Raw genomic sequence first — 25,731 nt, forward strand, 5'->3', positions numbered from 1 at the left:
CCCTGGCCTTTATTTGACTGATGATATTGAGCTTCTCCATCACCTTTTTCCGAAGATGTAGTTGATTTGATTTCTGTGTATTCCATCCGGCAAAGTTCACATGTATAGTCACTGCTTATGTTGTTGAAAAAAGGTACTTCTAATGAATAAGCCATTGATCTTGCAAAATTCTGTCATGCCATCTCAGGCATCATTTCTGTCACCAAGACCATGTTTTCTAAGTACTGGTCCTTCTTCCTTGTTTCTAACTTTGCATTGTAATCACCAATAATTGTCAATGCATTTTGATTGCATATTTGATCAATTTCAGACTGCAGAAGTTGGTAAAAATCATCAATTTCTTCATCTTTGGCATTAGTGGTTGGTGCATAAATTTGATTAATAGTCTTATTAGCTGGTCGTCCTTATAGGGGTATGGATATTATCCTACCACTGACAGCGTTGTACTTCAAGATAGATCTTGAAATGTTCTTTTTGACAATAGATGCAATGCCATTCCTTTTCAAATTGTCATTCCCGGCATAGTAGACCATGATTGTCTGATTCAGAATGGCCAGTACAGTCTGTTTCAGCTCATTAATGCCCAGGATATCTATCTTCGTGCATTCCATTTCATTTTTGATGACTTCCAGTTTTCCTACATTCATACTTTGTGCATTCCACGTTCTGGTTATTAATGGATGTTTGCAGCTGTTTCTTCTCATTTTGAGTTGTACACATCAGCAAATGAAGGTCTTGAAAGTTTTACTCCATCCGTATCATTAAGGGCCACTCTACTCTGAGGACGCAGCTCTTCCCCAGTCGTCTTTTGAGTGCCTTCCAACCTGCAGGGCTCATCTTCCAGCACTATATCAAACAGTGTTCTTCTGCTATTCACGGGATTTCCACTGGTCAGTTTTTTTTTTACCCCCCCAAAGTAGTTTGCCAGGTCCTGCTTCTAGTCTGTCTTAGCCTGGAAGCTCTGCTGAAACCTGTCCACCATAGATGACCCTGCTGGTATTTGAAATACTGGTGGCATAGCTTCCACCTTCACAGCAACACTCAAACCACCACAGTAGAACAAACCGACAGGTGATAAAACAAACCGACAGGTGATACAGGTGAGCAAATGGAAGTCAGAGAGGTTAAGTGATGTATCCGAGGTCACACATGCAATCACGGACAGAGTTTGCCCTGGGCTCAGTTTTTTTGACACTAAGCTCAAGGGCTGTGATTGGAACATCACCAGACTGCTTAATAAGAGGCTTTGGACTTCTGCAGACTGTTAGTTAACCAGCTCAACCTCTCTCTTCATTCTTTGAACTAGATTGCTAATACCTAAGAGAAGCTAGTGATAAAGTTTTTCTGCTTTAGAAGCTTCTCATGGCTACCTATTCTAAGTAATAAAGATGTTGAAAATGGCAAACTCAAGGAAAAAACTGCATCAGTACAGAAGAAATTATGTAGGTGTAGTAATACTCTTTTTTTTTTTTTAACTACAAAGAAAATCATTTCCTTATGTATATATATGTGTGTGTGTGTGTGTATGGACCTTTTCAGTGTAAGAAGTAAATCTAACCTAACACACTGAAGGTGCTTAATTTATTAATATTAGTAGCTGTTTTGTTAATTATGATAAATAGCAGATTGTAGGGAAATTATGCCATTAACCTTCTAGCTGGTGTGTCTTAGAGATACATCTTCATTTTTCTATAAAAGTTCCTCATGGGAGCCTTTTTATAAATAGGAAATCTCAGTAAAATAAAAATGTCACTCTCTATTTCAGTAACACCTATATGAAATTACAAAATCCGCCTATTTAATGGCTGATTCCTTTGGTTTTTGTTTTGTATTTGGTATGGTGGTGGCAGATAACCACAAAATTGGTTTTCCAGTGATTAGCAATCATAGCACTTCCCACCCCGACCCCTCAAAAAAAAAAAAAAACTACCTGAATCAGCTATTGTTTCACCCTCAGGTTGTTAAATAAAGAAGGCTTCTGGAGACTTTCATTAGAAAGAAAGGAAGGAAAGAAATTATTTATTCGTTAAGTGAGATCGTTAAAACACTTTTTTAGTGGATCATGGTGGTAGTCAAGATATTTAAGAGCTGGCATATCCTGTTAAATCAAACCATGATGTCAGAAACCTAAATTTTATTCCAAGTGCTTTAAAAAAAAATGATGCTCCGGTAGCTTTACAAGTTCTTCAGCTTTTGTAAATCATGCTGTCGGGGCATTGAGCAGGTAAAGGTCTAACGCTAAACTGCATTGGGCTAGTTGAATTCGTAAAGCTAAGAAAGCCCTGTGGCCTTGTTTCCTTTTGTTGATGAGGTTGCCAGCCAAATCCAGTTTGAAGGTATAAAGGAAGAAGATGGGCGTAAAGAGTGTAGAAAGTCTAAGTCATAACCAAGATTTTCCAAGGGGAATAAATCCTTCTTAGCCTGAGGCTCCCAGGAATACCTTGCTGGCTACCTGGGAAGTCTCCTTTCAGAAAGTCCTCGGACCTATGGAGGCAGCTTGAGGGTTAGCTCTAGAAAGAGTGACTCTTTATAACAGTCTACAGCAGTCTTCCTGTCACAGAAACTTTCAGCCTATGAGAATTCTATGAAATTAAATGGTTGTAACCCCAGGTATTTATGTGACTGGCGCTTTACGAACACCTGACCTCACAGTGCAGCTTCTGAAGTTACTTAGCACGGGGCGCCGAGGAGGAGGTGAGGGTAGTTCAGGTACTGGAACAATCTGAATCCTTATGTTCTGTCCATCTAAGGTGGACTTGGAACTCTGCTCTGCTCTCTGCTGTGTATTCCTGAGCAGCTGTTCAGCAGCTGCTTTGCTCCACCTCAGCAGTGGGTGGAACTACTCTGCTGTCTGTTTATGGCAGAGCAGAAAGGGCCCCGGGATAAAACACCCTAAATAAACATCAGATACTGTGAGTATTTTTATTCCCTGTAATGAAGCACATTATTATAAGCCAAGAACTGTGGCTCCCCAGCTGAGAGCGGGTGCACTTGACAATATCTCGTCGTGTCCAGCCCCTCCTTCCTTTGAGTCCCCACAAGGTGGGGGAGGCTGCAGCCCAGCAGGGCACTGCTTTCCCAGAAAGAGGGTTGCCATGCATATGCCTAACACTCTACGCCTCACGCCATGGCCTCATAGAACCCCAGCCAACTTACAGCAGGATTTTTTTCCGTCCTTTTTGTTGTAGAGTTGGGGGCTGGTGTTGGGCAGGGAAGAAGCTTATAATACACGTTTTGGGTTTATATAGCACTTTTCTCCAAGGAGAGCAAAGTGCTACGTGGACCTGATCTCCTTTGTCTTCAGCATGTGCCTGCAGAGTAGAAAGGAGGTATTTATAATCATCTTTGATTTACCAAGAGGGAAACTGAGGCCTGAAAAAGCTTACCCAATCGTAATAACATTATGGATATTTAAAGTATCTGTGTATAAAGAGATAATAATTACAAACATTTTTACGGCCAGGCACACATACAGTAATGCGTGTAACCCTAACCACAACCCTATGAGGTAGGTACTGTCATCTCATTTTACAAACGAGGAAAATGAGGTATAGAGATATTAAGGTCCCAGAGCAAAATGAGTCCCAGAGGCAGGGTCTGAACCTAGGCAGTCTCTGCTCTTAACCAGCCCAGTTGCTGATTTCATGGGAGTGACTTCCTGGGTCCTCATGCCACTTCACGGAAGCATGGTTACTATTAGTCTTTGCTAAAGGATTGTTGTTGGGTGCTGTGGTGCTGATTCCGACTCTTAGTGACCCCATGTAACAGAGTAGAACTGCCCCGTGGCATTTTCTAGGCTGTAATCTTTATAGGAACAGATAGCCAGGTCTTTCTCCTAGGAAGCCGCGGGTGGGTTCAAACCACCAGCGTTATGCTAGCAGCTAAGTGCTTAACCATTGTGCCACCAGGGGTCCTTTGCTAAAGGATTAGGAGTGATTAAAACCATTCTCAGATGAATATGTATGAGGCGTTGATAGTTCAATGGCAGAATTTTTGCCTTCCATGTGGGAGACCTGAATTCAATTCCTAACCAATACGTGTCCAGTGCAGCCATCACCTGCCTGTCAGTGAAGGCTTGAGCGTTGCTCTGATGCCGAACAGATTTCATTGGAGCTTTCAGACTCAGAGAGACTAGGAAGAAAGGTCTGGTGCTCTAAGTGTAAAAATCAACAACAAAAACCCTATGGATCACAGCGATCACAGGCACAAACAGATCATGGGGCTGGTGCAGGACCAGGCAGCATTTTGTTCTGTTGTGCCTGGGGTGACCAGGAGTCGGGTACTGACGGGATGGCAGCAGAACAACAGATGAATAAAGTGAGGTACCGAGTAGTGAAGGAATTGCCCAGTGCCCCTGGAATAGGTTCAGAAACCAGACCTCTCAATCTTCAGCACAGATACAGCCTGTGTACCTTTAACCAAACAACCTCAAAGGAGTTCTCAGAGAAATAAACAGTAAGTGTTTTTGTTTATTACTGTGATTGTTACTGTGTTATTGACAAGCCTGTAATATCAACAGCAATACAGTGTTATCAACAATGAGTGTGTTTCTGCTGTTAATATTAAGTTGGACTCCTTGGTTCTTTGCATCTCAAAGCACCATCTTGCCTTTTTCCTTACAAATCTAATACAGTTTTACAGCATTGCTCTGAGTTAATCTGTGAATAGATATCTTATTGACTGTCCAACTAAGGAAACCAGACTACAGAAGTAAAGTAACTGAAAAAAGGGCAATCGATTTCAGCAAGCCCAGGCTCTGGGAAGGGAAGGAAGCCCCTGGTCTGGAATGTGAAATGTCAGTCCCCTGACTCTGTGGCTTCTCATTTACTGCATGCCTTTGGAAAAGTCCCTTCATTCTCTCTGGGCCAGTTTTACCAACTGTAAAATAAGGAGGTAGGACAAACGAACTCTGACTTCACTTCCAGTGCTGATGGCATGTCAGCTTATAACCTTGGAATTTTCATTTCTGCCAGGAGAGTTCCTGAATGCTCTAAACAATGTTTTGATGTTGTTTCTGTAAAACTCCTGGGGAGAGATTCTCTTTTTATTATAGACACAATGGAGGCCAGCAGAAGAGGAAGTTCTTATGTTAAAGCTAGAAGTAGAAATAGACTCATGAGAAGTTCTCTCAGACTAGTTACCAAAGCTTTTAATTCCAAGATTCCACTTGAATACTTTTGGCAGTTTATCCATCCCAAAATTGAATATTCGGAAGCTCTACAGCACTGGGTATCAGACAGAGATAATGGGCAAGGCAGAAAGTTCATAATATAGTTTACCTCATACTTTCTTTGGCTGTTAATATTGAAGCAAAGGGTGGTAGCCAAAACCAGTTGCCATTGAGTTGATTCCTACTCATGGCGACTCCATGTGTGTCGGAGTAGAACTGTGCTCCATAGGCTTTTCAGGAAAGTGACAGATTTTTCAGAAATAGGTCACAGGTCTAAGGTGCCTCTGGGTGGTCTTGAGCCTCCAACCTAATGGTTAGCAGCCAAGCACGTTAACTATTTGCACCACCCAGGAATAAGGGTGGCGAAATGGGTTTTATACTTGGATTCATATGTATATATATATATATATATTTTGTTTGTTTGTTTGTTTGTTTTAATTTTTATTGTGCTTTAAGCAAAAGTTTACAAACCAAGTCAGTCTCTGATACAAAAACTTACATGTACCTTGCTTTTTTTTTTTTTTTTTTTGTATACTAGGATTCATATTTTTGCCTTTCACTCAGTAAAATAATAGAAAAAATACGATTAAGAATTTTCTTTTCCCTTAAAAAAATCTACATCAGGCTGAAACTTGGATACACAGGGACTAAAAGGAATCTCCAGGGAGTCATTTATTCTGTCCCTCTAATTTTACAAAATTCCGTCAAGTATCCCAGTTTTCATTTTTGCAAAAGTCATAAACACACACGTGCACACACACGCACACACACGCACACACATAGCCTTACTTCACAGACCTGGTGTGTGTGGAGGCCGGGCCTCCCAACATCCCCCGGTGTTTACTGTCCTGCCATTCCAGGCGTGCAACGAGTTCACGACCCACGTGATGAATCTCCTGCGAGAGCAGAGCCGGACCAGGCCCATCTCCCCGAAGGAGATTGAGCGGATGGTCAGTATCATCCACCGCAAGTTCAGCTCCATCCAGATGCAGCTCAAGCAGAGCACGTGTGAGGCTGTCATGATCCTGCGTTCCCGGTTCCTGGACGCACGGTGAGCCACGACGGGCTGTCCTATCCGGGGGACAGCCACTCACCGGGCTTGGGATCCTGGGGCTGGCACTTAGTACAGGCCCCTAGTTTCACCCCGTTAAATGCTGCGGAAGCCTGAGGAGAGTTCCTAGGTTGGGTAAAGGAGGGCTTCGAGGCTGGGCGGGTCACTGGTTTCATACAGCGCCGGGAAAGCGAGTGGTTCGTGATTGGAGGGGATGATCTTGATTGCCACTGCTTCTCACTCTGGGTAAGCAGCAAAGACAGCTTAGCTGTGTGATGGAAATGGCAGCATTAAAGCACTAGGTATCTCCTTTATAGGTATAGCTTGTAACTACGGGCCCTGAGCTGTCTTACTTGCGCATAGAGTGACACTTCTTCCAACAAAGACAGTTCGTGTGTTGGAGAGTTCAAATCTTTTCCATGCTATATACAGGCAGAAAGTGCTTTCAGTTGAATTCAACAAATATTTATAAATAGATTACCATGTGCCAGACTCTGGGCTAAGTTTCAGGAGTACAAAGATGAATGAGACATGGTGCATTGAAGTATACGGGTAGAAGGAGCTTGTCTGATATGGGCAACATTTCCATTCAGGGTTGGTGTTTTCTCTCTGGCATTGCAGTTCATAACTTTGCTTGTGAGTGAATTCAAGGCGTTAAGTTGAAGAAATCGTGAGTAGAAAAGTCCTTTACCAAAAAAAAAACAGGGACTAAAAAGTGAGTAATCAGTCTTGGTTACCCTACTTCAGCCCAATAGATTTATGCAAATCCCTTTGATTCCTTTTGCTTCTATTTTCCAGCCTGTAACACAGCCATAATCATCTCTTTTATATACTCGAGAAGAGTATATTGATAACCCACCCAGCAAATATATTTTGGGAGTATTGTTATCTTTTGTGATCTACAGTTCATCAAACATTAGCCCCTTTTTTTAAATGTAGGTGTCATAATTCATTATTTTGATTCCCGAAAAGAAACCCAATTCAAGACTTTTATTATCAGAATATTAGATGTATCAGGGGTCAGTATACCATTTCCTGATCTATAGTTTTGTCTTTTTTCAATCAGGAAGAAAGAGATTCACTGCTCTGCTTCAGTTTTTTCACCTCTGAAATCATGTGGTTGGCATTTAGCTCTCTTACTCACGTTTTTCCCTCTCTTCACAAATATGGTCTCACAGCCCATGGGCCTCTTTAAAACTCCCTGGCATCTTCTCCTAAACTCCCTTTCATTCAGTATGTTTTGGGTCATATGGGATACGAAATGAGAATGCCAGCTAGCAAAATGTATCTCTGGGCCAATGGAATTCTGGACAGTAAGTCAAAAGGAAAAAAAAAAAATAGCTTTTTCACTATGAGTCAGAACTGACTTGAAGGCAACGAGTTTCCCAAGCGGGCATGGCGGTGGACTGAAGGAAGGCAGACTTGTCCTCTGTGCCTTCCGCTTGGCTCACGACCCGGAGCCGGCCTGGCTCTTCAATGCAAGCCATTCCACATGGTGCCAAGCCCAAGTGACTGGTGGCCTCTGCCTGGGTCCTCCGCTGTGCTGCAGCCGCTGCCACTCTGCATGTGTTTCTTACATCCCCATGGCAGCTCCCTTAGTTAAAATGCTGGAGCTGGTATTTATGTTGGCAGATCCTGAAAAAAAGAAAAGTTGGGCCCTGACTGCATTCTTTTCTAGAAAGAAATTAGGGAGGAGGGAGGAGCAGAATCATCGTCTGGTCAGATTTCTTCTCACAGCAATTGTGCTGTGCCTAGTTGAAGGTCAGATTCTGAAAGACACAAAACGAGCCGAGCTTTGTACACATTTCCTTTCGTCTCCACCAGCTTTTGTTTAGATTGTTCCCATTGGCACCAGAAAGACGGTCACTTTTAGAGAAGGTCTCTTTCCTGCTTTGGTTTGCAACCTTTGAATCATTGCTTCTCAGCCAAGATTCAAAGCTAAAACAACTAAGCTATTGTCATTCTTATTATCATTTTAGTTTGGGGAATACTTAGTACCAGTGAAAGACTATAACCCCAAGTGCCGGCCAAAAGCTGAGCAAATGGCTTTCCCAGCTCACACATAAATGTTTGCCCAGACCTCCTGATTTGTGGGTTTTAGATTGTGGTCTCCAGATCTGCTAGCTATACCTGGGAGAGCTGGTTAAACAAATCTTAGTAAGAAGCTACACTCATGCGTCTGATGAGCAGGGCTTCTTCCAAAATTCATGGAAGACAAAATATAACCAGAAACCAAACCAACCTCACTGTTGTCTGGTCGATTCCGACCCTAAAGGACAGAGTAGAACTGCCCCATAACATTTCTGAGGCTATAAATCTTTATGGAAGCAGGCTCCCACATCTTTCTCCTACAATAAAATATAAGGGGAACTTTATTTAGTACTAGGACTAGTTTTTGTAATTAATATAGAATTATTTATTGCTGTATACTAGATTATCATAAATTTAGCAGCTTAAAACAACATAAATGTATTATGTCACAGTCTCTGTGGGTCCAGAGTCTGGACTCTGCATGGCTGGTTCTCTGCTCTAGTCTCACAAGGCTGCAGTCAAGGTGTTAGCTGAGACTCTGATCTCAACTGAGACTCAGGTTCCCCTTCCAATCTCGCCAGGGTGTTGGCAGAATTCGGTTCCCTGTGGGTGTACGAGTGAGATCTTCCATGTCTAGAGGCTGCCCCTAATCATAGGCAGTTTATACTGTGACTGTTTGTGTTCTTACTGGAGCCCCATGAGAGGATCTCTTGGTATTTAAGACTTTAATCTCTCTTTTAATTAACTTAAAGCCAACTGTCCAGTTACCTAATCATGGGAGTGATATCATATCTACAGGTCCTGTCCACACTCAGAGGGGGCAGGGGATCATACAGGCCACGTAGACCAGGAGGTGGGAATTGTGCAGGCCATTTAGAATTCTGCCTACCACATGCCTCCGCCGACCACTTGGCCCCAGCCTTCGCCCAGTCAAGTCATATCTGCTGTCTGTTCCTTACCTTAACTGTGCCAGAAAAGTTTAACTGAAAAAAATCCCATTCATTCATTCAACAGTTCTCATCTCCTGCTATGAACCATGCTGTAAAACTTTTTTAAGTTTACTACCAGCACTAATATATTTTTTCTTAGTTCAAAGACAGAGAACAGTAGTTCATAAAGGTTCTAAATGATTTTCAAGGAAAAATTTTAATTTATTTTACTCTAATATTTTCCTAGAGATAGCAGTAAAAAAGTAATTACAAACAAATGATTAGAAGCTTACCTCTGCACTGGGCCCTAAGAGGGGATTACCAAACCAAATCTGTTGTCATCGAGTTGATTCCAACTCATAGCGACCCTATAGGACAGAGCCACTGGTAAATTCAAACTGCTGACCTTTTGATTAGCAGCCAGACTCTTAACCACTGCGCCACCAGGGCTCCAAGAGAGGGGATTACATAACATGAATTAGCAAAGATGAAGGTGGAAAGCAAGAGGAAAGGACATCCTGGGATGTTAGGTCTAGTCAAACTGGCGTTGTGTTCAGATTTATTTATTCGTCTACCTGAGCTCTTACTCTCTGCAGACTCTATTTACTATTGGAATAACAAAACTGAAAGAAGTGTGTGTGTGTGTGTGTATGATTCCACCATGTGTCTGTCAGTTAGTCGTACTCTGGGGGCTTGTGTGTTGCTGTGATGCTGGAAGCTATGCCACCGATATTCTGATAACGGGGTCACCCATGGTGGACAGGTTTCAGCTGAGCTTCCAGGCTAAGACAGACTAGGAAGAAAGAACCGGCAGTCTACTTCTGAAAAGCATTAGCCAGTGAAAACTTTATGAGTAGCAGCGGAAGATTGTCTGATATTAGTGCTGGAAGATGAACCTCTCAGGTTGGAAGGTGCTCAAAAGATGACTGGGGAAGAGCTGCCTCCTCAAAGTAGAGTCAATCTTAATGACATGGATGGAGTAAAGCTTTCAGGATGTTCATTTGCTGATATGGCAGGAAGCATCAAAAGAAGATGGAAGTCAGAGGCAGAACCAAGATGGCTAAATAGACGCTTCCGGCAAGCCCTCTTACAACAAAGCCCCCAAAAAACTAGTGAAACAAGTGTATTTATGACAAGCTAGGAGCCCTAAACATCAAAGGCAAGCTTAGAAAATGAACTGAGGGGCAGGGGGAGGAAGAGACAGTTCAGAAGCAGAGAAGAGTACCGGACCTGAATCACAGGGAGCCCTCAGGCACCATTCCCAGGAGTGGCAGTGGCAGGCTGGTGCTAGCGTTTGGCCACAGTTTCCTCAGGGAGAAGCAGCCAGCCACACAGCCTACTCACACCTCCAGAATCAGAGAAGAATGGCGCTCTCAGCAAAAGGTAAGTACTTGCATATATTTTACCGTGCCCCCCTGCACCCAAGCCGCCTTTGGTGGCTGATTTCCCTGGGCCTGAGACAGGCCCTATTGAGCGCCTAGAGCCATACTCCCAGCCTTGGAGAAGGAATAAATTTGCAACTGGGGGAAAAGATTTTATTTGCCAGCTCCACTAACCGGGGAAGCTCAGGACAGAGGAGGCTCCTGTCCAGGCATAAACCATCTGTGGACTTGAGTACGTTTCCCCTTTGCATGGACCTGTGTGGGCCTATTTCAGGAGAATAGGCCTTTGATAGCAGACTCCAACTGTTTCAGCTGTGCAGTGGAGAGGTGGGTGTTTGATGTTTGACATTGCTTTGCCTATTAAACAGGGTCCTTACCTACCCACATCGAGGGCCTAAGGACTGGTGGCTCCACTCAGGTCACCCAGCCACCCACGACAGGGGTCCAAGGATAACTGGTACCTCCCAGTCCTTACAACCAAAAACATTCGGTGCCCATGGTCTGTCTGCAGAACCCACCCACCTGTACGCGTTAGGGAATGGGGACATGCTTTCCTCACAGACATGCAGGGAACGATTCTCAGCCCCCTGCCTTGTTCAGAGTGTGACCCCCTGCTGCAACCAGATACTGGTACCTACACAAATCACCCCTGGCCCTCTAACACTGTATGACAGATCCTGTACCACACACTTGATGATCAGCTATCTGGCCGCCTGAGCTGAATTCATACAAGAAAAGTGAATGGAATCCTAGACTGATATACCTGATAACATCTCTAGCCATCTGGGGACAGGACGTCAGAGCTCCAAAAGTGAAAATAATCAAGCTAGCTCACTCAAGCAACCCACTGGGCGTATCAAAACAAAACAAAGCAAGAAGCCAAGATACAGTAAGCAAACATAAAATAATACGATAACTTATAGATGGCTCGGAGACAACAGTCAATATCAAGTCACATAAAGAAACAGACCATGATCGCCTCAAGAACCTCTCAAAACAAAAAATCAAGGGATCTTCTAGATGAAAAGTGCTTTCCTGGAATTACCAGAGGTAGAATACAAAAGATTAATATACAGAACCCTTCAAGACATCAGGAAGGAAGTGAGGCAATACGCAGAACAGGCCAAGGAACACACAAATAAAGCAATTGAAGAAATTAAAAAGATTATTCAGGAACGTAATGAAAAATTTAATGACCTGGAAAAGTCCATAGACAGGCAGCAATCAGAAACTCAGAAGATTAACAATAAAATTACAGAAGTAGACAACTCAATAGAAAGTCAGAGGAGCAGAATTGAGCAAGTGGAAGGCAGAATTTCTGAACTTGAAGATAAAGTACTTGGTACTAATATATTTGAAGAAAAATCAGATAAAAGAATTTTAAAAAATGAAGAAAACTTAAGAATCATGTGGGACACTATCAAGAGAAATAACCTACAAGTGACTGGAGTACCAGAATAGGGAGGGATAACAGAAAATACAGAGAAAATTGTTGAGGATTTGTTGGCAGAAAACTTCCCTGATATCGAGAAAGATGGGAAGATACATATCCAAGATGCTCATCGAGCTCCACATAAGGTAGTCACCAAGAGATATTATGATCAGGCTTACCAAAACCAAAGATAAAGAGAGAATGTTAAGAGCAGCTAGGGATAAACAAAAAGTCACCTACAAAGGAAAGTCAGTAAGAATACGCTTGGACTACTTGACAAAACCATGCAGGCAAGAAGGCAAGGGGATGACTTATATAAAAAATTGAAGGAAAAAAATTGCCAGCCAAGAATCTTATAACCAGCAAAACTGTCTCTGAAATATGAAGGTGGAATTAGGACATTTCCAGATAAACAGAAGTTTAGGGAATTCATAAAAACCAAACCAAAACTACAAGAGATAACTAAAGGGGGTTCTTGGGTCAGAAAATCAATAATACCAGGTATCAACCCAAGACTAGAACACTGGGCAGAACAATCAGAAGTCAACCCAGACAGGGAAATCACAAAAATAAATCAAGTTAAAAAATAAAAACAGGAAAACAGTGATGTTATTTTATAAAAGAAGACAACATTAAAACAATAAAGAGGGACTAAGAAATGTAGTCGTAGATCTTCCATATGGAGAGGAACACAAGGCGATACAAAGAAATAAAAGTTAGGTTTAAATTTAGAAAAATAGGGGTAAATAATAAGGTAACCACAAAGGAGACAAACTATCCTACGCATCAAAATAAAATACAAGAAAAAAATAGAGACTCAGCAGAAACAAAATCAAAAACAATGAATATGAGGAAACGACATTATATGAAGATAATCTGCTCGTTATATAAAATTCAGAGGGAAAAAGAAACTGTCAACACACAAAAAAAGACATCAAAATGATACCACTAAATTCATACCTGTCCATAATTATGCTGAATGTAAATGGACTAAATGCACCAATAAAGAGACAGAGAGTGGCAGAATGGATTAAAAAAACATGATCCGTCTATATGCTCTCTACAAGAGACATGCCTTAGAGCCAAAAACAAACTGAAACTCGAGGGATGGAAAAAAAATATATCAAGCAAACAACAATCAAAAAAGAACAGCAGTGGCAATATTAATTTCTGACAAAATAGACTTTTAAGTTAAATACATCATAAAGGATAAGGAAGGACACTATATAATGATTAAAGGGATGATACACCAAGAAGATATAACCATATTAAATATTTGTACACCCAGTGACAGGGCTGCAAGATACATACAACAAAGTCTAACAGCATTGAAAAGTGAAAATAGACAGCTGTACAATCATAGTAGGAGACTTCAACACACCGCTTTTGGTGAAGGCCAGGACATCCAGAAAGAAGCTCAATAAAGACACGGAAGATCTAAATGCCATAGAAAACCAACTTGACCTCATAGACATAAACAGAACACTCCACCCAACAGCAGCCAAGTATACTTTCTTTTCTACTGTACATGGAACATTCTCTGGAACAGACCACGTGTTAGGCCATAAAGCAGTTCTTAGCAGAATCCAAAACACTGAAATATTACAAAGCATCTTCTCTTACCATAAGGCCATAAAAGTGAAAATCAATAACAGAAAAAGCAGGGAAATGAAATCAAACACTTGGAAACGGAACAATACCTTCTGAGAAAAGACTGGATTATAGAAGACATAAAGATTAGAGCAGAACTAAATGAAATAGAAAACAGAAAAGGAATTGAAAGAATTAACAAAACCAAAAGCTGCTTCTTTGAAAAAATCAACAAAATTGATAAACCATTGGCCAAACTGACAAAACAAAAACAGGAGAGGAAGCAAAAAAACCCGAATAAGAAATACGATGGGTTATATTACAACAGACCTGACTGAAATTCAAATAATAATATCAGATTACTTTGAAAAATTGTACTTTAACAAATTTGAAAACCTGGAAGAAATGGATGAATTCCTGGAAACACACTACCTACCTAAACTAACACAGAGGTAGAGCAACTAAATAGACCCATAACGAAAGAAGAGATTAAAAAGGTAATTAAAAAAGACCTCCCCCCAAAAAAAGCCCTGGCCCGGACGGCTTCACTGCAGAGTTCTACCAAACTTTCAGAGAAGAGTTAACACCACGACTACTAAAGGTATTTCAGAGCATAGAAATGGATGGAATACTCCCAAACTCATTCTATAAAGCCAGCACATCCCTCATACCAAAACCAGATAAAGACACCACAAAGAAAAGAAAACTACAGACCTAGTTATCCCTCATGAACTTAGATGCAAAAATCCTCAACAAAATTCTAGCCAATAGAATTCAACAACATATCAAAAAAATAATTCACCATGCCCAAGTGGGATTCATACCAGGTATGCAGGGATGGTTCAACATTAGGAAAACAATTAATGTAATCCATCACATAAAAGAAAAGACAAGAATCACATGGTTTTATCAATTGATGAAGAAAAGGCATTTGACAAAATTCAGCACCCATTCATGATAAAAACTCTCAACAAAATAAGAATAGAAGGAAAATTCCTTGACATAATGAAGGGCATTTATACAAAGCCAACAGCCAGCATCATTCTAAATGGAGAGAGCCTGAAAGCATTCCCCTCAAAATCTGGAACCAGACAAGGATGCCCTTTATCACTGTTCTTATTCAACATTGTGCTGGGGGTCCTAGCCAAAGCAATTAGGCTAGACAAAGAAATAAAGGGCATCCGGATTGGCAAGGAGGAAGTAAAATTATCTCTATTTGCAGATTACATGATCTTATACACAGAAGACCCTAAGGAATCCTCAAGAAAACTACTGAAACTAATAGGAGAGTTCAGCAGAGTATCGGGATACAAGATTAACATAAAAAAATCAGTTGGATTCCTCTAACTCTCTACACCAACAAAAAGAACATCGAAGAGGAAATCACCAAATCAACACCGTTTACAATAGCCCCCAAGAAGATAAAATACTTAGGAATAAATCTTACCAGAGATGTAAAAGCCTTATACAAAGAAAACTACAAGACACTACTGCAAGAAACCAAAATAGACCTATATAAGTGGAAAAACATACCTTACTCATGGATAGGAAGACTTAACATTATAAAAATGTGTATTCTACCAAAAGCAATCTCTAGATTTAATGCAATTCCGATCCAAATTCCAAAGATATTTTTTAATGAGATGGAGAAACAAATCACCAACTTCATATGGAAGGGAAAGAGGCCCCAGATAAATAAAGCATTACTGAAAAAGAGGAACAAAGTGAGAGGCCTTACTCTACCTGATTTTAGAACCTATTATACTGTCACAGTAGTCAAAACAGCCTGGTACTGGTTCAGCAACAGATACATAAACCAATGGAACAGAATTGAGAACCCAGACATAGATGCATCTACATGTGAGCTATTAATATTTGACAAAGGCCCCAAAACAGTTAAACATGGAAAAGACAGTTTTTTTCACAAATAGTGCTGGCATAACTGTATATCCATCTGGAAAAAAATGAAACAAGACCCACACCTCTCACCATGCACAAAAACTGACTCAAAATGGATTAAAGACCTAAATATAAAATCTAAAACGATAAAGATCATGGAAGAAAAAATAGGGGCAACGTTAGGAGCCCTAATACATGGCATAAACAGTGTACAAAACATTACTAACAGTGCAGAAGAAAAACTGGGTAACTGGGGGCTCCTAAAAATCAAACACTTATGCTCATCCAAAGAATTCACCAAAAGAATGAAAAGATTACGTACAGACTTGGAAAAAGTTTTTAGGTCTTATATTTCTGATCAGTGCCTGATCTGTAAAATCTACATGATACTGCAAAAACTCAACAACAAAAAGGCAAAGAACCCAATTAAAAAGTAGGCAAAAGATATGAACAGACACTTCGCTAAAGAAGACATTCAGGTACCTAACAGATACATGAGGAAATGCTCACAATCATTAGCCATTTGAAAAATGCAAATCAAAACTACAATGAGATTCCATCTCACTCCAACAAGGCTGGCATTAATCCAGAAAACATAAAATAATAAATGTTGGAGAGGCTGTGGCGAGACTGGAACACTTATACATGGGTGGTGGGAATGTAAAGTGGTACAAGCACTTTGGGAATCAATTTGGTGCTTCCTTAAAAAGCTAGAAATAGAACTACCATACGATCCAGCAATCCCATTCCTTGGAATATGTTCTAGAGAAATAAAAGCCTTTACTTTACACGAACAGATATATGCACACCCATGTTCACTGCAGCACTGTTTACAATAGCAAAAAGATGGAAGCAACCAAGGTGCCTATCAACGGATGAATGGATAAAGTAAGGTATATTCGCACAATGGAATACTACACATCGATGAAAAACAGTGATGAATCCGTGAAACGTTTCATAACATGGTGGAATCTGGAAGGCATTATGCTGAGTGAAATTAGTTGCGAAAGGACAAATAATTTTAAGACCACTATTATAAGAACTTGAGCAATAGTTTAAACAAAGAAGAAAATATTCTTTGATGGTTATGAGAGCAGGGAGGGTGGGAGAGGGGTATTCACTAATTAGATAGTAGATAAGAACTACTTTAGGTGAAGGGAAAGACAACACACAATACAGTCAAGGTCAGCACAACTGGACTAAACCAAAAGCAAACAAGTTTCCTGAATAAACTGAATGCTTTGAAGGCCAGCGTAGCAGGGACCGGGGTTTGGGAACATGGTTTCAGGGGGCATCTAAGTCAATTGGCATAATAAAATCTATGAAGAAAACATCCTGCATCCCACTTTGGAGAGCGGCATCTGGAGTCTTAAACGCTAGCAAGCAGCCATCTAAGATGCAGCAATTGGTCTCAACCCACCTGGACCAAAGGAGAATGAAGAACACTAAGGACACAAGGTAATTAGGAGCCTAAGAGACAGAAAGGGCCACATAAACCAGAGACTACATCAGCCTGAGACCAGAGACCGGCTACAACCGATGACTGCCCTGACATGGAACACAACAGGGAACTCCTGAAGGAGCAGGAGAGCAGTGGGATGCAGACCCCAAATTCTTGTAAAAAGACCAGGCTTAATGGTCTGACTGAGACTAGAAGGACCCCGCTGGTCATGGCCCCCAGACCTTCAGTGGGCCCAGGACAGGAACCATTCCCAAAGCCAACTTTTCAGATAGGGATTGTACCGGACAATGGGATGGAGAGGGATGCTGGTGAGGAGTGAGCTTCTTGGATCAGGTGGACACTTGAGACTATGTTGGCATCTCCTGCCTGGAGGTGAGATCAGAGAGTAGAGGGACATGGAAGCTGGTGAAATGGACATGAAAAGTGCAAGTGGATGGAGTGAGTGGGCTGTCTCATTAGGGGGAGAGCAATTGGGAGTATGTAGCAAGGTGTATATAAGTTGTTGTGTGAGAGACTGACTTGATTTGTAAACTTTCACTTAAAGCACAATAAAAATTAAAAAAAAAAAAGATGGAAGGAATACACGTAGTCATTATATCAAAAAGTATTAGTCGATGTTCAGCCATTTCAATAGGTGGCATATGATCAGGAATGGGTGGTACTAAAGGAAGAAGTCCAAGCTGCTCTGAAGGCATTGGCGAAAAACAAAGCTCTAGGAATTGATGGAATATCAACTGAGATGTTTCAACAAATGGATGCAGCGCTGGAGGTGCTCACTCGTCTATTCCAAGAAATTTGGAAGACAGCTTCCTGGCCAACTGACTGGAAGAGATCCATATTTATGCCTATTCCCAAGAAAGGTGATCCAACCGAATGCAGAAATTATAGAACAATATCATTAATATCACACGCAAACAAAATTTTGCTGACGATCGTTCAAAAATGGCTGCAACAGTATAGCGACAGGGAACTGCCAGAAATTCAGGCTGGTTTCAGAAGAGGACATGGAACCAGGGATATCGTTGCTGATGTCAGATGGATCCTGGCTGAAAGCAGAGAATACCAGAAGGATGTTTACCTGTGTTTTATTGACTACGCAAAGGTATTCGACTGTGTGGATCGTAACAAATTATGGATAACATTGCGAAGAATGGGAATTCCAGAACACTTAATTGTGCTCATGAGGAACCTTTACATAGATCAAGAGGCAGTTGTTTAGACAGAACAAGGGGATACTGATTGGTTTAAAGTCAGGAAAGGTGTGCTTCAGGGTTGTATCCTTTCACCATACCTATTCAGCCTGTACACTGAGCAAATAATCCGAGAAGCTGGGCTATATGAAGAAGGAGGCATCAGGACTGGAGGAAGACTCATTAACAACCTGAGTTATGCAGATGACACAACCTCGCTTGCTGAAAGTGAAGAGGACTTGAAGCACTTACTAATGAAAATCAGAGACCACAGCCTTCTGTATGGATTGCACTCAACATAAAGAAAACAGAAATCCTCACAACTGGACCAATAAGCAGCATCATGATAAACAGATAAAAGACTGAAGTTGTCAAGGATTTCATTTTACTTGGATCCACAATCAACAGCCATGGAAGCAGTAGTCAAGAAATAAAATGGCACATTGCATTGGGTAAATCTGCTGCAGAGGACCTCTTTAAAGTGTTAAAAAAGCAAAGATGTCACCTTGAAGTCTAAGGTGTGCCTGACCCAAGCCAAGGTATTTTCAATTGCATCGTATGCATGTGAAAGCTGGACAATGAGTAAGGAAGACTGAAGAATTGAGGCCTTTGAATACTGGTGTTGGTGAAGAATACTGAATATACCACGGACTGCCAAAAGAAAAAACAAATCTGTCTTAGAAGTACAACCAGAATGCTCCTTAGAAGCAAGGATGGCGAGACTGTCGTACATACTTTGGACATGTTGTCGGGAGGGATCAGTCCCTGGAGAAGGACATCATGCTTGGCAAAGTACAGGGTCAGTGGAAAAGAGGAAGACCCTCAACAAGGTGGATTGACACAGTGACTGCAACAATGAGCTCAAGCATAGCAACAATTGTAAGGACGGCGCAGGACCGGGCCGTTTTTCCTTCTGTTGTGCGTAGGGTCGCTATGAGTCGGAACCGACTTGATGGCACCTAACAACAACAACAACATAAGATAAGACCTACTTTAATATATGTATATATATGTCATACGTTAATATATGTGTATATATACACACACACACACACACATAATGTGTATATATTAATTTGGATCCTGACTTTTAGGAGCTTGTCGTCTTAGACCGGGCAAAACAGACACACTGAAACATAAAACTGCCTGCTGCCCAGAAGAGCTAGTTGGTGCCCAGCTACCACTACTGACCGTTCTCATGAGGCCACAATAGAGGATCCCTGAGAGAATGAGAGAAAAATGTGGAACAAAACTTCAAATTCTGAGAGAAATGAACAAAAGAACCTACTAAATTAGTTGAGACTGGAGCACTCCCCAAGATTATTGCCCTGAGACACTCTTCAGACCTTGAACAGAAACCCCTGAGGTCACCTTGTAGCTAAATAACAAATTGTCTCAAAAAGTAATGAATGTCACCTGTAAGTACTGTGCTCCTTTAAAAAGTAGCCAATATGAGACGGAAAGGTCAATAGTTACTTTAAAACAAAGGCAAGAATGTAGGAGGGCTGGGAAACTAGGTGAATGGAAACAGAACAGTCAAAACGGAAATAATGAGAATGTTCACACATTGTGAAGAATATAACCTTTGTCACTGAACAACTTGTTTAGAAATTGTTGAACGGGAGCCTAAACTGCTGTGTAAAAGCTTTGTGGAAAACACAGTAAAATATTATTTAAAAAAAAAAAAAAAAGACCAGCATGCTGCAGGTGAAGTGCAGCAGCCAAGCAGCATGGGAACTCAGAGAAGTGGTCCAGGAACGCTGCCTGCAGGGGGCAGAGGTTCGAGAGAGGGCAGACCGTGCTAAATCTCAGAGGAGCATGATCTTTAGCCAGATAGAGGTAATAGCGTGGGGAAAGTGAACACAGCACAATTTAACTTCAGCAAGCATTGCTTACTTGAGGACTTACTATGTATTAGGCATCAGTATTTCAAATATGAGTGAGACACAGCACCTACCCTTGAGAAATATGCTGTTTAGTGGGGAGACATATGTAAACATGTGGGAGAGACACGCACAGGCACGGAGCATGAATGCCACGGGAGTCTTTGGGGAATGGAGAAGCATACGATATGGCTAGATGAAATTATGTAGAGCATGTGTAGAATTGGGGGGAAATGAGGCACTAGGGATAGAATGGATCCACTGAAAAACCCCAAATGCTCCAGAGAAGATTTTGACTTCGTCCCATTAAACAACAGCCATACTCAACTGTTTAAGGAGGAAATGTAGTAATTTACAGCATGAGTTCTCAAATAGTGCTTCCTAGATTCAAATTCTAGCTACAACTCTGACAACCCTTGTGACCTGGGTAAATGGCTTATTCTTGCCAAGACCCAGTTTTCTTGTCTGTGAAGTAGAGATAATCCTATAAGCAGAATGAAATAAAATAGTGTGAAAAGACAGCATAGTGTCTGGCTCATAGTTTTCACACAATAATTTAGCTCTAATAATTAGTATTAGTAATTACCCATTGCCATCAAGTTGATTCTGAATCATAGTGACCCTATAGGACAGAGTAGAACTGCTCCATAGGGTTCCCAAGGAGCGGCTGGTGGATTTGAACTGCCAACCTTTTGGTTAGCAGCCGAACAGTTAACCACTACATCACCGGTCCTCCAGTATCAGTATTAGTGTTTGCAATGATATGGTATATATAATATTATATAACTATATATATGTGACAATTAATAGTGACATGATCAGATCTATGTTTTAAGAAAAAATTACTGTGGTGATTCTCTTGAAGATGTGCCGAACTGGGTAAGAAGCTAGTTTGGGGGCCATTGTTGACACTTACACAATGCTCGAACTGGGGGAACACAGTATAAGTATGAAACACCTTCCCTATTTTATTCAAATATTCAAGGAAAAACAGTTTCTTTTTAGATAGATATTGGTAAATTACGAAATAGACCAAGGCAGGAAGTTTAAATGCAGTTCATGCTTCTGACGATGACCCCAGGCCTGAGCGGCTGTTCCCTCCTCCCAGTGGGGCAGGTCGGGCACTCTCTCTGGGAAGCACCAGTCTGGAGTTGTACTGTCTAGGATGGTAGCCACTAGCCACATGCGGTTGTTTGAATTTAGAGTTAATTTAAATATAAAATTAAAAATTGGGATCCTCAGTTACATTAGCCAGTTTTCCTCTCCCCAGTAGCCATGTGTGACTTGTGGCGAGTGTATTGGAGAGCACGGATTTAGAACACTTCCATCATTGCAAAAAGTGCTGTTGGATAGCACTGGCATAGACCACACTATGAAAGGTAGTGTGGCTCGTCTAAACCCATTTCAGAAATCACAGTGTCAATAAGGATGGAAGAACAGGAATAAATCTGAAAGAATGAAATTGGCAGGACTTGTTTTGGGGCCAGCCACCTGGTCAAGGTAAGAGAATAGGAACCAGCAAGAGTCACTTCTAGGTTCAGACACATGCTAAGTACTCAAACATTAGAATGAATGGATGAAAAAGCAAGTTAATAAATACTATGAACTGTGTCTATGGTGATATGATTATGTAACACAGGTAACAAGATAGATGTGATTTAGGTGAAAGGCCATACTAGTTTGGAGTCACAGTTTGTTTGGAGGTGTCTGGAGTATCCAGCAGAAAACAGGGCAGCGGCTCTTAGGAGAGGTATTAGGGCAAGAGACAGCGCCCTTGAGATAGCAGTGCATGTCCAAGTGCCTGTGCTTTTCACCAACCAAAGTCTTTTATAGGAAATTCTTCCTGTGTGATTCGAAAGGTCTTTGTCACCAATGTCCTCAAACATTGTGTTTATCCAGTAATAATTAATCAACTTCTTCATCTTAAAGATCTAGATGCCTGACCATTAAAGCTTCTGATTGGCCTGAGATCACAAACATTAGTCCACTGAGCCAATAACACTTCAAGCAAAACAACGAAACCAGGGGTCTTAGTTAGCTTGGAGAAACTTATAATCAAAAAACCAAAACCAAATCCATCGCTGTTGAGTTAATTCTGACTCACAGCGACCCTATAGGACAGAGTAGGGCTGCCTTATAGGGTTTCCAAGGAGCAGTTGCCGGATTTGAACTGCCGACCTTGTGGTTAGCAGCCGAGCTCTTAACCACTGGGCTGCCAGTGTGTTATCTCAACTAAAATTCTTGAAATTCTGAATAATCCTGATACTAGGATTTCAGAGGCCCCAGATTGGGGCAGACGCTGAAAGAGGTGATAAATGAGTCCCTCAGAGTAGATGAGACCACCCAGAGGAGATTGCACAGCAGACCAAGAAGAGGGCCAGAAACAGCTGCCTGTACTATCCCCATACCACCAGCTCATTCCAGAGAGGCATCGTTTGAGCTCAGTTGGAAGAGTCCCAAAAACTACATGGTAATGCTAATACAAACACCTGAATGGATGAACTGAGGCTGTCCCAATTAGGAGAGCCTGCAGGGTCTGATTCCCTCAGCTTAAAATAACCGTCTACTTCAGGCACGGAAGCAGCAGCTAAAAGTATATAAAGACTAGCTTCATGGCCGAGGTAGCCACTTGGCCATCTTCCTCATATTCCCTCATGCACTAGCTTTAAGCACGTGCCTGCGTTTTATTTGGGCTTTTTAATCCAGTCTGTCCAGTTTCTGATGCTGGGTGACCCAGAAACTCAGCATGATTTGGGAAAGTGACTAGGGCTTGGCATAACCTGGACAGATGTGGTTAATACCTATGGACAGATGGCATTCATCCGGTAAAATCAGGCACTTTATTGTGCTAATTAATCCAAGCGGGACCCTGGAAATACAATATTAGCTGAATTTCCTGTCTAGCAAGGTGATTGGTGCTTTCTCGTGGTTAAATTGGGAAATTCCATGTCCTTGAATAACCTCGGATGGTCTGGAAATGTTTTCACATCTATGCAGAGACACTTGATAAAAGCAAGAAGGGCAGAAGTGCTAATTGAGCTCATTTAAAAATGGCAGCCCGCTATCTCACGGAGGGACCACCAGTGTCTGTGGTGAGCCTGGAACCCATGTGCAACTTCCCCAACTGTCCACAGGCTTAGCTGTAAGGAGGCAATGAGAGATTCTCACTTTAAATTAGCTCAATTAGCACTTTTTTTTTTTTAATATAAGGCAGAAAAATGCTTTTATTTAAAAAATGGTTTTCTTCCTTTTATCAACCTGTATAATAAAAAGATATCTGTGGGCTTTTGTTTTACCATTTAGCAGCTGTTCTTACTTAAGAAATGCCATCTCTCTTCTTTAAAGGGAGGTCAGGCAGTCAAGGGTTCATTTCAGTCAGCTATTTGCTTTCTTACCCAGATGCCTTTTTAAAATGGTATGTGCCTTTAAATGGGAGAATAGAGAGAAAATGATATCTTATTTTGAATTTAGGGCTACAGAGACTCTGTGTAATTGCCAGGAAGGAATTTGTATAGAAGAAAAAGGTTGGATTTTATAGTCAGGCCGACCTGAGTTAATAATTTGGCTGTATAATGGACCAGCTGAGTGACTTTGTACTCATTTCTCCATTGATAAATGGGAATATCCATATGTACCTTACTGGTTATGGAAACTGAATAACCTGAGTTGATTGCTGTGAGGAGTAAAGAAGGCCCAGTGCCTGGAACCTGGCAGTAAGAAAAACTGCCATTACTGTGTCCTAGCATTTGCTGTGCACCAGGCCTCATTGCAACCTATTCCAACCCCTCAACTTTCAGGTGAAGGAGGTGAGGCTGAGGGAGGTGCCCAAAGTTGCCCAGTGGGCATTCATTTGATCCAGGATTCAAAACCACGATTACCTGAGTTTCGAAATGTCCTGCTGCTCCCCACGGTGTAGATATCTGCACCTCCTTCTGGCCAGTCGCTGGACGGTGGACAACGAAGCATTTAACAAATGCTCGTAACAATGGTTTTGGCATCTAGCCCCATTTGGGGATTTCCTCTAATTTACCTTTGGCTCGAAAACTTGTCTTTTTCCCAAAGTAGATCTTTTTCTCTCCCTTTTTACATCGATTTGGTAAGACTCTTTTTGTTGTCCTTGTTTCCTTTCTTAGGCGAAAGAGACGGAATTTCAATAAGCAAGCTACCGAAATCCTGAATGAGTATTTCTATTCCCATCTCAGCAACCCTTACCCCAGTGAGGAAGCCAAAGAGGAGTTAGCGAAGAAGTGTGGCATCACAGTCTCCCAGGTAAGGGACCCTCAACAGATGCGCCCTGTAGCTTGACCAGGGAGAACCTCATGGCAGGGTCTTGGAGGTCTTGCTTTACTGAATATAAATGCCTTTTAAATTCCATCAGCTAACGTCTTAAAATGGCAAGGTAAGCACATGATACAGATTTCCAGGTAAGTACCCAGCAGCACTTGAGAGGGACCAACAAGGGCAGGAGCAGAATAAGTAAAATGTCAAACAAAATAGGGACAGGGTTTTTCCCACTGAGCACTGCCTTGCTTCAGGTGAGTGAACTATCTTAAATGTACCTGGAAAGCTGTCTTCATTTCTCATGCTGTTTTCTCAAACATAGTTAATTCCTTAGCCCATTTTTTGCCCAACCCAGGGACTTTGGAAGTCAGTGAATGGCTCTAGTGGTTATGTAGCTTTTTAAATGAAAAGGCCTTAAATGTCTTCTCTTGACGTGGTGACTCTTAACTGATGGGGTGTAGGAATTTTAACATGTCACTATGATTATGTTGGGATGGTTGCTCAAAATGTCACTGAGTACCCCTTCCTCCCAAAGAGCGGTAACAATGGCAGCTTCCTGTTGACTTGGAAAGGTACATGATACAAGACTGTTAACAGACCCGAAGTCTTCAACATTAATGCAAAGTAGAAAGTTAGGCAATATTTATATTTGTACATTTTGTCCACCCAAAGGATCCGTGCAAACTTCTTATTCGGTCCAAACCACAATACCATCATTGAGCCTCTAGTCCAGACAAGTAGTGATAGTTTTGAACTCTAACAGAAAAAGTTCTCCTGAAAATTATGTCGCGTACAAGAAAATCCAAACCAAATGTACTGGTATTCACATTAAAGGCAAGGGAGGGAGCGGGAAGAGAAGAGACTTATTCTAGTGAGAAGCTTCACCTAACATTTTCAAATGAAAAAGATGCTGTTTTGTATCACTGGAGCATCTGCACTTCCTTGAATTGAATCTCGGCTCCTGGTTTTCCCCACAGGGTGCTGATCCCATCAACTTTTGTTTAGCTAAGCATAATTAGGTCTAGCCAGAACATAGAACTCCACAAAGGGTACTTACAATGAAGGGGTTGCCAGGGCCTCCCCAGCAGATGTGGGTGATTTTGCAGCAGCCTTGGAAGCATCCTTTCAGATAAGACAGAGTGCATTGACTTCTTTTTAACCCAGAGCTTCCTTAGGTGTTTCAGTCTCGCTAAAGGTCATGCACAGTACTGAAAACCCTGGGAAAGCAGAGCTTAAGTGGTAGAACTCAAGTGGCCCAGTTTGGGTCTAAGGCTGTAATAACCATTCTTGTGCAAGTGTAGACCCCTTGTCCACACACACATACACACACACAAAAGGAATTGTGGTTTTTCGATATTTGCTGTAAGTTCAAGGAATATTTCCAGGTTTGTAAGTCAGACATCACTAACTCCCAGATCAGTGAGTTTCAGC

At 41.5% G+C, this 25,731-nt stretch overlaps 1 protein-coding gene across 5 annotated transcripts in view; it reads left to right on the forward strand.

The window, feature by feature from the left end:
- Nucleotides 1-25,731, forward strand: part of PBX1 (PBX homeobox 1) — a 415,683-nt gene that overhangs the window by 294,981 nt on the left and 94,971 nt on the right. For all 5 annotated transcript variants that reach the window (XM_049881107.1, XM_049881109.1, XM_049881106.1 and 2 more), the window contains 2 exons: nucleotides 6,031-6,221; nucleotides 24,153-24,288. In XM_049881107.1, coding sequence (XP_049737064.1) covers nucleotides 6,031-6,221; nucleotides 24,153-24,288 — 327 coding nt within the window. The remainder of the gene's footprint in view (nucleotides 1-6,030; nucleotides 6,222-24,152; nucleotides 24,289-25,731) is intronic.

This window comes from Elephas maximus, chromosome 3, assembly GCF_024166365.1.
Source record: "Elephas maximus indicus isolate mEleMax1 chromosome 3, mEleMax1 primary haplotype, whole genome shotgun sequence".
In the NCBI taxonomy this organism is placed as follows: domain Eukaryota; kingdom Metazoa; phylum Chordata; class Mammalia; order Proboscidea; family Elephantidae; genus Elephas; species Elephas maximus.